Source organism: Sturnira hondurensis, unplaced genomic scaffold (assembly GCF_014824575.4).
Source record: "Sturnira hondurensis isolate 20B ecotype Veracruz unplaced genomic scaffold, ASM1482457v3 Scaffold0008761, whole genome shotgun sequence".
NCBI lineage: Eukaryota > Metazoa > Chordata > Mammalia > Chiroptera > Phyllostomidae > Sturnira > Sturnira hondurensis.
In genome coordinates, this window is record NW_028081392.1 from 476973 (window position 1) to 493191 (window position 16219).

Here is a 16219-nt window from a genome sequence, read left to right on the forward strand (position 1 = left end):
AGGGTGGGATGACAGGAGAGAAAAGGAAGCTGGGGCCTTTCTGGACAATCTGAAATATACAGTTACCGACCTGTGGCGTGGCTGGGTCAGACTGGGGGAGATGGCGGTCCCAACCCTGTCTGTGCCCTACAGGGGGTGGGCTGGACCAGTAGCCCCCTTGTGCCCCCCATGTGCATAGGGCTCAGGGGTATTAGTGGACCCAGCCTCCCTAGAGCCTCAAACCCTAGTCCCCACTCATTGAAAAGTATTTCCCTCTCTGCAAAGGCAGGGAGGGAGGCCTGTGAAGGGAGACAAGGGGAGTGTGGGCTGTGGCTGGCTGCTTCCCCTTGGTGCCTGAGGGAGCAAGGAGGGGTGGCTGGCGGCCTCGGGCACCTGGGGAAGGGTTGGGCTTGAGGGTGTGCGGGGCTCTGGCTGGACAGGCTTCTTCTGCTCCCAACTTCCGCCACTCCCACCTCTCTGTCACTGCCCTTTGCCCCCTTGTCAGAGCTGGAAAGCCAGGCCAGCCAGGTGACCCTGTTCCCCTTGCCACCCAGTTCACGACCTTTGAGCCCTGCAAGCAGCTGTGGTGCAGCCACCCTGACAACCCGTACTTCTGCAAGACCAAGAAGGGGCCCCCGCTGGACGGCACCGAGTGCGCACCAGGCAAGGTACTGCAGCAGGAGTGGCCTTCCTGGGCTCAGGCCCCAGGGGGGCCCCTGCCTCCTCTGCCTCCCCACCAAGTATGTAATGGGGGGGGGCAGTGCTAGAGAGCAGATGTGATGTGAGCCCCCTGTACATGGAAGCCTTCCGTGAACTCCCACACACTCACACCCTTTCTCCTCTCCCACACCACAGTCTATGCTTCTATAGTTGGCGGGGTTCGGCATTACCTCCTAGCCCGTCCAGCAGAAATGTTTACTCCCATTTCACAGATGAGGAGAGTGAGGCCCAGGCAGGTTAAGGAACTTGTGTAGGTCACAAAGGGAAGCAGGCAAGGGATGAAGGGAGGACTCCAGTGTCCTGCCTGCTTTCCCCCCACCCCACACTGTCTCTCCCTCACACATGTTCTCTTCCCGCACACTTGACCTTTCATGTGTTTTCCTGGTATATGCTTGCTCCAACATGTGTATGTGTGGGCTCGGGCTTCCTTGTCAGGGGCCTCGTGGTTAGGTGTGAGTGCCCTTAGCTGGCTTCTGAAACCCACATCCGCTCTGTTGCTGGCCCTGCTGCAATCCCTGTGCTGTGACCTCAGGCCATTTCTTGAACTTCTCCAGACCCTGCTGACTGCTGGCCACACGTACTTCCCTCCCCTCATGGGTTTCTGAAGACACTGAGTCAGGTCAAAACTAATGAGAGGGCTCAGAAGAAGCAGACGTGGTAATTACTCAGCCCCAGCTGTGAGCCCAGGCACTGGGACCCACCCCCACAAGCCTGTCCTCCGTCAGCTGCCCTCTGCCCTGTGCCCTCACCAGGCTCCTCCCACTCCCCTCCGGGGCCTCCTGTAGCCTCCTAGCCTCCTAGCCCTGTAGAGGCCCAGCAGACTCCAAACCCAGCCGGCTGTTATCCTGGAGACTGAATTGGCCTGCTCCGCATGCTATCAAAGGGGCAGGGCCTCTGCTGTTACAACTTCACACAGCAGTGCATCAGTGGGTCTGTTTTGACGAGTACTGGAACCGCCTGGGGAGCTTTAAAGGTCCCCCCACCCCAGAGCAGGGAGTGACTGCATGAGGGGACACACTCTCTCTGGGCCGATGATGTTATAAAGTGTGGTGACATTACACAGCACTATGAATTTATGAAAATCATTGAATTACAGATTTGCAATGAGTGTATTTTATGGTATGTAAAGTATGTATTTTATTATGGCTTTGTTTAAAAAGTTCCTTCCCCTAGAGATTCTGATTCAGTTGGTCTGGGTGAAGCTGAGCATCTGGGGTTTTGGAGGTTCCCAGGTAACTCCAAGGCTGAGAACCACTGAGCTGTCTCCTGAAAAAGACCTGGAGAGCTCTGCTGTGTTTCTCTCCCATTGCCTTAGTGGAGAAGGGGGCTAATTTTGGTGGAGCCCCTTCATGCCTGGCCCTATGCTGAGGCTTCTGTAGGTTATGGTCTTTAGTTCTTAGAACAGCTTAGCCAGCTGGTGAGCAAATGGGCTCAGCAAGGTGAAGTCCACCAAAGCCACACACAGCTAGTCGTGGCTGAGCCAGGGCTCCAACCCTGGCCTCTTGGACTCCTCACGTACACTCTGCGGCCCCTGCACAGATGGGTCACTCTGCAGGGCAGGCTCACCTCCGTGACCCCACAGACACACCTGCTTATAGCCCCTGCTTGGTGAGTTCAAGGTACAGAGCCATACCAACTCTAGACTATCTAGTGCAGAAAGACGGTGCCTTCTCTCCGGCGTCAGCCCTTCGTTCCTCCCAGGTGGCAAATGCGTGATTAACATCATCATCACTGATAATGCTGCCTGCCACTTCTCAAGGGCCACGTGCACCCGGGGATACCTCCAAGGCTCACAGCAGCCCGTGGGCAGGCACTGCTGTCCCCGTGGTGTAGCTAAGGAGAGGATGGTGAAGGGGGGTGCTTTTGCTGAAAGCCACTCTGCTCGTGGCAGGGGTGGGATTCTGTGTAACCTGAGGTTGTGCTCTTCATGACCCTTTCTCTGGGGTCACCTGTGGTGCCCACCAGCTGCGCCATGTACCTCCTTGGGCACCTCCATGGCAGGCTAGATGGCAATGGCCCCAGAATGACCTCATGCCCTCTGCTCCTTCCCAGTGGTGCTTCAAAGGTCACTGTATCTGGAAGTCACCAGAGCAGACGTACGGCCAGGATGGTGGCTGGAGCTCCTGGACCAGCTTTGGGTCATGTTCACGGTCATGCGGGGGCGGAGTGCGATCCCGTAGCCGAAACTGTGACAATCCCCTGTGAGTATGCTTGGCTGGGGTGGGTACAGCAGGGACACCCCCTCTCCTTAGGCCTGAGGGGCTTGGAGAGGAAGGCACTGGGGGGCAGCACACAAGGGAGAAGGGCCCCTGCAGGTGGCTGTGCCTTCAATGGGTGAGGACCCCAAATTGTCAGGGCCGGGGGAAGATCACTCCCGCCTGGGGCTGCCATCTCCCACTGGGTCTGACATCTTAGAATGGGTTCAAACCAGTGATTTTTCACACCTCTGTGCAGAAGTGTTCCTGAGGACTTGGGGGCCCAAGTCCCAGCCAGTGTAACCAGCCCTCCTATGACCCTGATTCTCCTGCTAAACTTTGAGAAAACAGGGACCTAACTTGCTTAGTGGTCATAAACTTCGGAGAATAACTTCCCCAAGTTTGTCTTCTACCACATGAAACAAAACTTTCTTTAATTTTTTTCTTAACTTACCTCTTTCCAATATCAAATCTCCCCTCTCACCCCCTCCCACCTAACTTTCAGCATTCTGGGGGAGCATTCTGTTCCTCCCTTATCATCCCCTCTGTGGGGCCCACCCCCCATAGTGTTGGAACTTCTGGGCACCAGCTCGGCATGGACTCCTTCTCCCAGGCTGAAGCAGCCCGCTTTCAGCAGCCTTGTGAGAGGTGGGCCTGGCTGGGCTGGCATGGGGGCCTGCTGGCTCCAGGAATGCAGTAAGCAGGGGACGCGGACTGCAGAACAGCAGGGTCCCAGCACTGACTGCAGTGGCTTGGTAGCAGTCACCCCGAGCTAGCATCCTCAGAGCAGGCCCACATACTCTGCCGTGTATCCCCAGGCATGGGAAGCTCACTCCCTCCTGGAGCAGCCTGTCCCTGTGTCAGGCGGCTGTACCGACCTCTCGTGCACAGGAGCCAAATGTACTGCCTCGTGACTCCCACCTGGTGGGGTGTGGGAGCCGGGGGCTAGGGCAGGGCCCAGGGCGCCCACTCTGAGCAAACCACCTTCCGGTCATAACGGGTGGTTACCCCCTTGATCAAAGCCTCCAGTTGCTGACTTCTCTGTAATGATAACTGTTTTTATGTTACGAGGCTTAAATGAAATAAATATGCATACTCTCTACACNCCTCCTATGAAACCTGATTCTCCTGCTAAACTTTGAGAAAACAGGGACCTAACTTGCTTAGTGGTCATAATCTTGGGAGAATAACTTCCCCAAGTTTGTCTTCCACCACATGAAACAAAACTTTAATTTTTTTCTTAACTTACCTCTTTCCAATATCAAATCTCCCCTCTCACCCCCTCCCACCTAACTTTCAGCATTCTGGGGGAGCATTCTATTCCTCCCTTATCATCCCCTCTGTGGGGTCCGCCCCCCATAGTGTTGGAACTTCTGGGCACCAGCTCGGCATGGACTCCTTTTCCCAGGCTGAAGCAGCCCACTTTCAGCAGCCTTGTGAGAGGTGGGCCTGGCTGGGCTGGCATGGGGGCCCGCTGGCTCCAGGAATGCAGTAATGGCAGGGTCCCAGCACTGACTGCAGTGGCTTGGTAGCAGTCACCCCGCGCTAGCATCCTCAGAGCAGCCCCACATACTCTGCCGTGTATCCCCAGGCATGGGAAGCTCACTCCCTCCTGGAGCAGCCTGTCCCTGTGTCAGGCGGCTGTACCGACCTCTCGTGCACAGGAACCAAATGTACTGCCTCGTGACTCCCACCTGGTGGGGTGTGGGAGCCGGGGGCTAGGGCAGGGCCCAGGGCGCCCACTCTGAGCAAACCACCTTCCGGTCATAACGGGTGGTTACCCCCTTGATCAAAGCCTCCAGTTGCTGACTTCTCTGTAATGATAACTGTTTTTATGTTACGAGGCTTAAATGAAATAAATATGCATACTCTCCACACCATACCCAGCACAGACGAAGCACTAATAAATGACATCTGCTGTTTTGGTTATTACATCTCTGGAGCACCTTCTCTGTGCCGAGTGTGTTCCTGCGTAAACCCATGTAATTTTCCCAGCACCTCTGAGCAGAATGCCAGCAACCTGGTGCATGCAAATACTTGGCACTAATAACCTTATCTAATCCTCTGAATTTAATGGAGAAGGGAGTACAGATTGCTTTATTTATCTTTATTTATTTTTAAAATCCTCACCTAAGAATATGTTTATTGATTTTAGAGAGAGAGAAAGGAAAGAGGGGGTGGGGAGGAAAGAGAGACAGAGAGAGAGAAACAGTGATGTGAGAAACATCAATTGGTTGCCTTCTATACATGTCCCAACCAGGGATTGAACCCGCAACCTAGGTATGTGTCCTGACCAGGGATTGAACCCATAATCCTTTGGTGTATGGGACAATGCTCCAACCAACGGAGCAGCCCAACGAGGGCCGGATCACTATAGAATGCCTTTTCTTATTTATTCTTCACAGACACACCAGGAGGTAGGAATAATAAGAAGTATTATGGTCCCTCCTTTAAAGGAGAAATGAAGGCATAGCAAAACTAAGTGACTGACCCAATTGTGCAATCAGGGCTTGGAGTTACAGGAATGTTGAGTCATTTACTGGGTCCGCACTGTACACCAGGCCCTGTGTAACAGTTGGAAGAATATAGTACAGAGATGAATGAGACTGATCTCTCTTCCGGCCCAGTTGGGAGGGCTAGTCATTCCCATCTTCCCCATCTCTCGCCTCTCTTTCCCCCTTCTCTGCTCTTCCACCCCCAGTGCAGTAGGTAGTGTACAAATGAAGGATGGAGCCGCTGCTCCAGCAGGCTGTGAGCTCAGCAGCCCCCCAGTGGGGGACCCTCTATGGTTTACAGTTAGCGGAGCCCCTCTTTAAGCTGGTCTAAAAGGTTGAACTGCCCTATGGGAAGCCTGGGCCTCCCCAGCCCCCGCAGCAGCCAGGTCACCAGGTCTCCCTGTGACTGCCCCAGCCCAGCCTACGGAGGCCGCCCGTGCTCTGGGCCCATGTTCCAGTACCAGGTCTGCAACAGCGAGGAGTGTCCGGGTCCCTACGAGGACTTCCGTGCCCAGCAGTGTGCCAAGCGCAACTCCTACTACATCCATCAGAACGCCAAGCACAGCTGGGTCCCCCACGAGCCCGAAGACGGTGAGTGGGCCCTACTCCCCTCCCACCCCCATGTCCTTGAGCATCTGCTGGGTCTATGTCTGGCCAGGCAGGGCCTCCCAGGCCAGGGCCCACCAGTGAAGGTAGAGGGACAGTGGGGGAGCCAAAAGGGACGTTGCAGCCAGCAGGCTTGCTGCCTACGTCTGTGCAGGCCTTCACGTTGCATGTACCTCAGGAAGGCCACCGTCCTCTTACAGTCACCCCTGACTTACATATGTACGTACAGTAACTATTTTCTGGAGGTGCGGGAAAGGTGTCTCGAGCAAGGGCAGCTGCCCCAGAGGTGCTATGGGGTGGCAGCTGTGCTGGCTGTTGGGGTTGGCGCCTTTCACGCCTGCCTCACCTGTACGGGAGGGCACGGTGCAGGTGCAGGCTTTGCTAAACCAACGTCCTGAGAAGCTCAGTCCTATCATGATGCCGTGGTTTTAGGTTGTACTGCTTGTGCTACCATTTCAGCAGTTAATGAAAATGGTTTAAAAGGCAGGCGGATGGGACCCTCTGGGGTCCTCATACAGAGCCCCTCCGGGCTGCTGTGGGACAGACCAAGGCCTTGGGACTCACGCTGAGGGACCCGAGACAGTGCTAGGGCCTGTCTGACGTGGAGTATCTCCAGTGATGGCTCCTGTAGAGGCAGAGGGAAGCCAGTGAAGGGCTGGGATTCATGGTGCCCTCAAGCCTTCAGGCTGAAAGGGCCCTTAACAGTCCTCGGAGCCCACCTTCCCTGCCTTTCCCTCCACGGTCCTTCCGAGGACTGAGGCTCACCCTGACCACACAGCCCTCAGGCCTCAGGCCTCAGACAGTGTGGATTAGAACAGCTTTTCCTCTCCCAGCCCCAGCTGCCTCTCTGTAGCCCTGGTCCCACAGTGTCACTCGCAGGCCCCAGTCTTCAGCTTACGTTCAGAATGACTGTCTTCAAGTTGGAAGGGCCTCAGAAGCCTGTCCATTGCCCGCCAGTACACGTACCCCTCTGGAACATGTTTCTAGGCAGTATCTTTCCTCTGCTCGGATTCCTCCTGCTCTGGGGAGCTCACCACTACCTTGCCACCATAGGCTGTCTCCCATGGCTGCCCCGGACCCACCTGCCCGGGCACAGTGGTCAGGGTCATACTTGTCTTTGGGATGGTTGGAGCCCCCACCCTTTGGCCCCACCAGGTCCCACCAGGAATCTGGCTTCTGTGTGTGAACTCCAAAGTAGTATTGAATGTTATGGCTCCAGATGTGAGTCCTGCGTGCTAGGGCACATCGCTAGGTATCCTGGGAACCCAGGAACCAGGACAGGAGCCCAGTGGCTCCTTCGGAATTTGACCGCATGAGGGGCTTGCTTTGAAAACCTTATAGATGCAGTCGGAATCCAAACAAGTCAGCATAGCACGGGCTGTGGAGGGGACAGGGCAGCTGGACTTTGGGTTTTCCCAAGACTTTTAGACAAATTCCAGGAAGTTAGCTAAATCCAACCTCCCATTTTCTAAGAAACACAGTGAGTGTTTATATGTTCTCTGGGATGTTCTTCTTAGGACAACAATAGCCCAGATAGAGAATAGAACATTTAAGTGTTGGAACGAGAAGGGACCCCCTTCCCTCCCTCACTGCTGCTCCATTTACAAACCGAAACACAGACCATTGTTCTGCCTGCCTTTCACCCAGTCTCGTGTGTTAACATTTAAAAGCGTGTGAAGGCACACCATCACAGGTATGACTAGGGAGATTGGTGTAAGATCAGAGCAGGACTCAACCCAGACTGCCTGGGTCAGAGTCCTGGCTCTTCCACTTACTGTGTGGCCCTGAGCAAATTCCTTAACCTCTCTGGTCCATGGTTTCCTCCTTTGTAATGCTAGAACTTAACCTCCTTGGGGTATTGAGAATTTTAGATGAGTTCATTCACAAAAAGCATTTAAAGTTGTACATCAGGCATGTCTAAAAGATTGGGAGGTGTCTCCAAACCCTATATACCTCACACAGAAAGCACTCACTAAGTGTTGGCTTGTTATTGTTATGATTTTATCACTTGATTTTTCTCAACAACCTGGTGTGCCATTTTACTGATCAAAGATAATTAATAAGAAGCTGAGGCTCGAAGGGGTCAGATCATTTGCCTAAGGTCACATAGCTAATAAATAAGTGACACAACGGGACTGTTAAGCCCCGGCCCCAGTGCTCCCCCTGCTGCCCAGAGCTGGACCTGGAGCTTCCGGCTTGGGCCCCATGCGGATGTCGTGCAAGCCCAGCCCACTCTCTCCGAGCCCAGCGGGGGCTCAGCACAGCCCCCTTCCCCACAGACGCCCAGAAGTGTGAGCTGATCTGCAGGTCAGAGGACACAGGGGACGTGGTCTTTATGAACCAGGTGGTCCATGATGGGACACGCTGCAGCTACCGGGACCTCTACAGCGTCTGTGCCCGTGGCGAGTGTGTGGTAGGTGACCCCCTGCAGGCCACCCACTGCCAGCCCCAGGGGACTGGAGGGCTCCACTGCCTGCCCCTTCTGCTCCCTACAAAGGCATGCATTGCCTCACTGTCCCCACCCATGACATCCTTTAGTCCTCAACAGCCCTGAGTTGCTTGAAAGGGGTTATCTCCTAGCTGCTTTCAAGAGGAGTGGGCCAGTTTTAAGACCTTGCCCATGTCACTTTTCAAGTTTGTGACAAAGCACCTGTCTAGAAATGCCTCTTGGTTCAGGGTCCTCTTGTGTGTGGGGCCGGGGACCAGGGAGGGGACCACAGGCTGCTGACCCCAGCACGGTGATAAGGACATGGGAGCCTCCTCCACTGACTCCTTCTCTGGTCTCAGCCCATCGGCTGTGACAAAGAGGTGGGATCCATGAAGGCAGATGACAAGTGTGGGGTGTGTGGTGGCGACAACTCCCACTGCCGGACTGTGAAGGGGACTCTGGGCAAGGCTTCTAAGCAGCCAGGTAAGTAGGCTGGGGCCGGAGGGATGGCTGGGAGTGACTGGGGTTAGTCCCAGCCAGGGTTCTAGGGCCTGGGCTCCCCCTCCCGTGGGCCCCTCCTCCTCAATTTGGGCCACAGTATGCCGTGGGGAGAGAGGGCCTTAAAACCTATTGTCGACCTTCCCAGGGTGCCCCGGGCTGGTGAGCCAGACGCTACAGCTGGTCACCTCATTTTTAGATGATCTTCTGCCTGTTTTGGGCTCAAAAACAGTTTCCCGCTGGGCAGCTGTGCTGGGAGGTCAGCTGCCTCTGGCTCTGGGGCCGCTGGTCGGGGTGGGGGGTCAGGCAGGCCTGATGGTGCGGCCCAGACTCAACTGGTGGTGTTCCTTTCCTCTCTCACTTTGAAAACGCCTGCGGCGCCCTGGCTGGGTGGGTCAGTTGGTTGGAGCGTTGTCCTGTGCACCAAAAGGTTGCAGGTTTGACTCCCAGTCAGGGCACGTACCTAGGTCATGGGTTTGATCCCTGGTTGGGGTGTGTCTGGAAGGCAACTAACTGATCAATGTTTGTCTCTCACATCGATGTTTCTCTCTGTCTCTCTCTTCCTCTCTCTCTAAAACAATAAACATCCTCAGGTGAGGATAGAAAAACAAACATACACCTGTGATGCCTCCCATCTTGAACTCCTGATATTTTTTGAGTTCCTTGATTCCCTCTCCACCTGCAATCTTGCCAAACTTGCTGTGGAAATGGCCAGACACTAGTTCTTTACATTTTAGTATGAACTAGATCCATTTTCCCCTTGGGGGATGTTATGGCTTTACCTCGATTCTCCTTGATGGGAGAAGGTTGGCAGCCCTGAGGAAGGTTTGTTCCCAGGCCTTGGACTGGGAGGGCCACCAGGGCCCAGGGTAGCCACGCAGGTCTTTGTGGCCTGCTTCATCTAAATCCCTGCAGTGGCTTAAGGTGTGAAAATGAAGGGAGGAAGGACTGTCAGGATCGAAGAGGAAGGTCAAAAAAGTGGGATATACTAGCACCTAACACACACATAGCCCTAGGGTCCGCAGAGCGTTCTTAGCTACAGCAGCTCATTTGATCCTGTAATCAGTTGTGGGGAAGGGCCCAGGCCTGGTTTACAGATCAGGAAACCAAGGTTCCTGGGTACATGCAGGGGACAGGGGTGGGGGTGAGACAGGGGATGTGGGCAGTAGGGCTACTCGCTCAGGACACTCACGGCTTTTCTGGATCCCCCTCTAGCAGGAGCACTCAAACTGGTACAGATCCCAGCGGGTGCCCGGCACCTCCAGGTTGAGGAGCTGGAGAAGGCCCCCCACCACATAGGTGAGTGCTGGGGAGACGGCTGCTAGGCCCGGGACCTGCCTACGGTTGGGGGGAGCTGGGAGAGTAGAGGAGAGGATCCCAATGCCATCCTTTCACAGGTCTGAATAATGGCAGAGACCCCCTTTGTACTATGTCTTCCTGTGGTTCAGCAGTGGGGGCTGGGCTCCGCTGGGGGCTGCTGGTGCCTCATTGCCTGGGCTCACTCTGCAAATGCAGTCAGCGGGTGGGTCTGAGGGGACCTGGTTGGTACTGGCTGTCAGCTGGGGTCGTGGGGGTGACAGGCCACGTTCACAGCAGGCTAGCCCAGGGTTATGTACGTGGTGTCTGTCACGTGGTTCTCAGGAGCGTCCAGAGCGGGCAAGCACTTCTTAAGCCTCCGCTCGGGTCGTGCTTTCTAATGTCCCACTGGCCCGGCAAGTCCTGTGGCCAAGCGCCGACCCCAGGTGTAGAAACAGACCATCTCCCGACGGGAGCCATGGTGGAGCCACGGTGCGAGGGGGCAGGTATACAGGAGCAGGAGGGATTTGTGGCCAGTTTTCCAGTCTGCCACACAGACCCTTAAATTATTCTCATAATGACAAACACAGAGTCGCTAAACTAGATGCCTACTCTTTATAACAGTTATGCAACTATGTAGCCAAAACAGATGAAAGATTAGGGCCTCGAAGTGAATCAATAAAATTCAAATTAAAAACATTAATGTAGTGGGAGGTATTTTTGCTGTTGTTGGTTTGTTTGTTCTGTTTTTTGCTGAAACTGAGTTGGCAGTCAGAAAATGAACACGTCCAAAAGAGGCAAACCCACGGAGATAGGAAACAGATTGGCGATTGTCAGGCGCCGGGGCAGGAGGATGGGGAGTGACTGCTAATGGGTCTCAGATTTCTTTGGGGATGATGAAAATGTTCTGGAATTAGCTAGTGGTGATGGTTGCACAACCCTGTAATTGTACTAAAAATCACTGAATCTCACACTTTCAAAGGCTCGATTGGACGGTATGTGAGTTATAACTGAATTTGAAAATCATAAGCATGGTTTAGAGCAGGTCCTGACAGGGAGGTGGGCAGCAGGCTTCGGCCTGCACTCTGGGCAGTGGACAGTTCTCTCAGATGAGTTTGCGCTCAGCCCCCTCACAGAGGGCTTGTGGGCGACAACGTCACTGAGGACCCTCTTACATACGACGCCCACCAGGTTACATGGCTTGGCCCCCATGGGTCATGAACACAAACTCGAAACATAACATCTCTTGAGGCAGGNGATTTCTTTGGGGATGATGAAAATGTTCTGGAATTAGCTAGTGGTGGTGGTTGCACAACCCTGTAATTGTACTAAAAATCACTGAATCTCACACTTTCAAAGGCTCGATTGGACGGTATGTGAGTTGTATCTGAATTTGAAAATCATAAGCATGGTTTAGAGCAGGTCCTGACAGGGAGGTGGGCAGCAGGCTTCGGCCTGCACTCTGCGCAGTGGACAGTTCTCTCAGATGAGTTTGCGCTCAGCCCCCTCACAGAGGGCTTGTGGGCGACAACGTCACTGAGGACCCTCTTACATACGACGCCCACCAGGTTACATGGCTTGGCCCCCATGGGTCATGAACACAAACTCGAAACATAACATCTCTTGAGGCAGGTTTTTATATCACAAAAATGCTGACATTTATATTTTTAGATTATCTTCAAAGTAATAAAAACATTTTTAAAAGTCTCCTGGGTAACATCTCCTTTGGAAAGTGCAGCCACATTAACATAGCTGTAACTGATCTGGAAGGCACCTGGAGGGTGTGGTCCACACAGGCAGTAGGCACAGGACCCAGGTGGATTGCGGGCCCTCTGTGTGCCCTGATCTGGGCCTGAGCCAGTCTGGGCCTGGGTCTCCTGCCCCCTGCCTCCTGCCCCACGCCTTGGCAGCCACGTCACTCTGCACAGGGAGTGCACATTTAGGTGGCTTTGGCTCCGACTGCTCCCTGCCCACTTGTCCCGGTAGTCCTGCTGAAATAGAGCCAGGGGAGGGAGGGGCAAGGAGAGAAGGCTCGTTTACTCCAGAGGAGGATGGAGCCCCCAGGCTATCATTGCGCCCGACAAATGATTCCATAGTATCAGCAGCTCCTTGGGCCTCCTCCGCCAGCTCCCTCTGCCCACGTCCCCACAGGTCCAGTGTGTTGATCCTCTGTAGGAAGGGAGGGATCCAGGCAGCTTCGTAGACATGGGACAGAGGCTTCTAGCACCAGGGCAAGGCTCTGTACGTGCACATTGGCCTGTGTGTTTATTGGATGTATTCCCAAAAGGTCGGAGCTCTGCCAGAGCCAGGACGGGGAGGGGAATGGAACTTGCACAGGCCGTGTGATTATTCAGGAAGGATGTGTCAGCCATCTGGGTGTGTGCACATGTGCCTTTGTGTGCCTTTGTATGCCTGATGGTATGTGCTGTCTGGGGAAGCCCAAGACAGATGGCAGCCTTGGCAATGAAGGCCAAGGCCCTGTCCAAGCTGATTAGACTCTCCTGGAATGCAGGGGCATGGACTCTTTAAAAGGAAGAGAAACCATGCTGTTGTATGTCTGCCCTGTATGTGCTGGTGTTGAGCTGGCCCTTTCCACACATTGTCCAGTTTAAGCATCGGGTCGACCCATGGAGGCTCCTGCTGTCCCCATTTTGTGGTTGGGGAAGAGGTGAAGATGGTTGCCTGAGGCACCAAGCAGGTCAAGGGTAGGGCCAGGACTCGGAGCTCGGCCTGGATGGTAGAGTCCGTGCGGAGTCCAGCCCACCGCCCCTCGCAATGAGTGCTGTGCAGCAGGGCAGGGACGGTGGCTGCTGTGAGGTGTGGGAGCAGACAAGGGTGTGTGCAGACCTGAGTCTGGGCCCGGCCTGAGAAGCTGCCCGGCCGTAGCCTGGACATTCTGGTGACTCTGAAGGCTGTGAGATACCAGAGATGAGGGGGCATTTCTCCTCCTCCTGCTCAGCAGGGAGGCTGGTTCTCCAGAGCAGGGGTCCCCAAGCCCTCGGAAGGTACTGGTCTGTGCCCTGTTAGGAACTGGGCCGCACAGCAGGAGGGTGAGTGGTGGGCTGGCCAGTGAGGCTTGCTTGCATTAGCTCTCGAGCACCGCCTCCTGTCTCCCCCTACCGCCACCCCCGTCCCCTGGCCATGGAAAAAGTGCCTTCCACGAAACCAGTCCCCAGTGCCAAAAAGGTTGGGGACCGCTGCTCCAGAGATATGGGCCACCAGCCTACTGCCCCTGTCAGAGCCTCTGACTCCCCATCTGGATTAACAATAGCACCAACCTCAGGATGTGTGTGAGGACATCACCGAGGCAGCTAGCAGTGATCCGCATGTGGCTCATGCTCCAGCTTGTCAGCTTTTCTATTACAGTTTTGCTGGGTGGCTTTAATCTGCGCACGGAGGGGCCACACCAGGGCTCTGGAGCCTTTGCCTGACCCTCCTGGCTGAGGGGCTCAGGTCCCAGGCGGCAGCCCTTCCTGCCCCTGCTGATTCCAGTGAGGCTGCAACTCAGGGCTTCACCTGGGTGTCTGCACCTGCACACCTCCCGCCTGGCCTTTTAGTAATAGGTTGTGAGTTACACACTGACTAGGACTTTAAGGGGTAGAAATTCACAGATATTTTAAAAACTCCCATTCTGTGCCAGGCTGTGTGCCGGCCAAGGACACAGAGAAAGAGGAGATGAGCTGACAGGCTGCAGGAGACATGAGACATCTGGAATCACAACAGTGCTGAAAGTCAGGCACTTTTCTGATGGTAGCAACAGTGCCCACCATTTATTAACTGCCTGCTGCATGCCGTGCTCTCTGCCTCTGTCTTTGCGTATATGAACTCTTTCCATTGTCCCAGGAGCCCCAGGGAAGGTGGGTAGGGGTAGGGGACTGCATTTTTCATCCTGGGGCAGCAGCCCAGGGTACAAGTGGTGGAACTGAGGTGGCACAGGGAGGCTCAGGAACTTCCCATGGTCAACCTGACTTTGGAACCTGTACTCAACCCGTGGGCCCTACTGTAGATGTTCTAGGTAGAGTAAATCCCCAAGGACTGGGCAATCAAAGAAGGCTTCCTGGAAGAGGGGGAAATTGTGCTGGCTTTAAATATGGGTGGACATTAGTCAGGCAGGAAGAAGGGAAGACAGTGAGGGTGGAAGGAATGGTGTCCCACCAGGGTCCAGAGGCAGCAACACTGGGGAGCACTGTGGGTGCCTGTTTGATTGGGTAAAGGCTTAGGTGGGAAGGAGTCACAGGTAGACAGGGAGCCCCGAGGGGCCCACTGGCAAGTCCTGAAGCCCCTGAAGGGGTCTGGTTTGTGCTTCTGTGGAGGGGAACAGAAGCCTGTGTGTCCCTCTCGCCCTGGCCAGCGGTGAAGAACCACGTCACAGGCAGCTTCGTGTTCAACCCCAAGGGCAAGGAGACCACTAGCAGGACCTTCACTGCAATGGGCCTGGAGTGGGAATACGTGGTGGAGGATGCCAAGGCAAGCCTCAAGACCAGTGGGCCCCTGCCTGAAGCCATTGCTGTCCTGGTGAGCCCCCACCCTGCACAGGGTCCCCTGCTTGCCCCCTTGCTGCCCCAGCCTGATCCTCCCAGCTCACTGTCTCTGCTGCTGGGCCAGTACAAGCCTGGTGGAAATCCCCCTGTTCCACTGTCTTCAGGAGCCTGAGCAAGGGCAAGGTGCCCTCCGTCCCAGGCCAGCTCCTCATTTGTGCTTAAGGGCTGGCAGGAGGGCAAGCGAGGAGGGAAAAAGAAGCAGTGTCTCACTGTCAGACCAGAGACGCCACACACAGGGAGTTTGTTCTCCTTGACAGAGGGTCAGAAATGGGGCCTAAAAGGAGTGGGAGGGACGTGGGTTGGTTCCTGGTGTTGTCCGGGCATCGTCCAGCAACAGCGTGCATTATGGCATCGCCAACAAGTGAGTTGGCAACTGACCCGGGGTGCCGTCTGCCACTGCTGGCCTCCTGAGAAGGGAACAGGGCCCCTGTGCTGGCTGGGGCCTCTCTGTCCCGCCCTTCTTCCTAGGCCACAGGCCAGTGCTTATGGAATAGGAACTTTGAGCCCAGGAGACCAAGGCGGGCTCTGTCCCCATTGCTCTTGGCTCTGGCCAGTTGCAGCGCTTGGACAGACTTTGCTCCTGGTGCTCCCCTCACTGGTCAAGGAGGTCACAGAGGCCGGGGTCTAAGGCCTTCTGAGGCCGGTGTAGTGATTCAACCCAACACGCATTTTCTGTTCATCCTCTATTTCTTGATCACCCATACATCTATGGCCAATTGATTTTCAACAAAGGTACCAAGGCCATTCGATGGAGACAGAATAATCTCAACTGGAAATCCATAAGTAAACGAAGGAAGTTGGACCGCTACCTGACATCATACACCAATGTTAGCTTGAAATAGATTAAAGACCTATGTACGAGAGCTCAAACCATAGAAGTCTTAGAGGGAACAGGACAAGTCTGATGAGATTGGAGTCTTAGGCATGACACCAAGAGCATGCGCAAGAAGAGAAAACATAGATGAATTGGTTTTCATGGAAACTGAAAACTTTTATACATTGAAGGACAATGTCAGGAGAGTAAAAAGACAACCTACAGAGTTTGTAATCACACCTCTGGGGAGAGCCTGTGCCCAGTCTGTACGCGCCGACTGTCTACCGGAGTGAGGTGGTACGGGTGCTCCCGTGGGCAGGACAGACCCGCAGACATGGCTTCTGCCCCTGTTGGAGCTGAGGTCTGTGGGAGGGAGAAAGAGAGGAAGAGAAACATCGATCAGTTGCCCCTTGTATACCTCCAGCTGGGGGTCTGGCCTGAAACCCAGGCCTGTGCCCTGACCTGGAATTGAACAGATGACCTTTCAGTTTGTGGGACAATGCCCAGCCCACTGAGCCACACCAGCCAGGGCCTCCTGCTGCCTTTTACCACTTCTGTTTCTGACCTCGCACTCCTCCCTTCCACCCTCCCCTGGTGCCGGCCTTGCTGCCCTGCTCTCCAGTCCTGTGCCATCTCCTCCATCTCTA

The 16219-nt window shown here is 54.8% G+C and overlaps 1 protein-coding gene across 1 annotated transcript in view; it reads left to right on the plus strand.

The window, feature by feature from the left end:
- ADAMTS14 (ADAM metallopeptidase with thrombospondin type 1 motif 14) overlaps positions 1 to 16219 on the plus strand; it is an 89648-nt gene that overhangs the window by 61407 nt on the left and 12022 nt on the right. The window contains exons 10-16 of the mRNA XM_037055816.1: positions 534 to 647; positions 2752 to 2900; positions 5805 to 5980; positions 8275 to 8408; positions 8783 to 8906; positions 10140 to 10220; positions 14569 to 14732. Coding sequence (XP_036911711.1) covers positions 534 to 647; positions 2752 to 2900; positions 5805 to 5980; positions 8275 to 8408; positions 8783 to 8906; positions 10140 to 10220; positions 14569 to 14732 — 942 coding nt within the window. The remainder of the gene's footprint in view (positions 1 to 533; positions 648 to 2751; positions 2901 to 5804; positions 5981 to 8274; positions 8409 to 8782; positions 8907 to 10139; positions 10221 to 14568; positions 14733 to 16219) is intronic.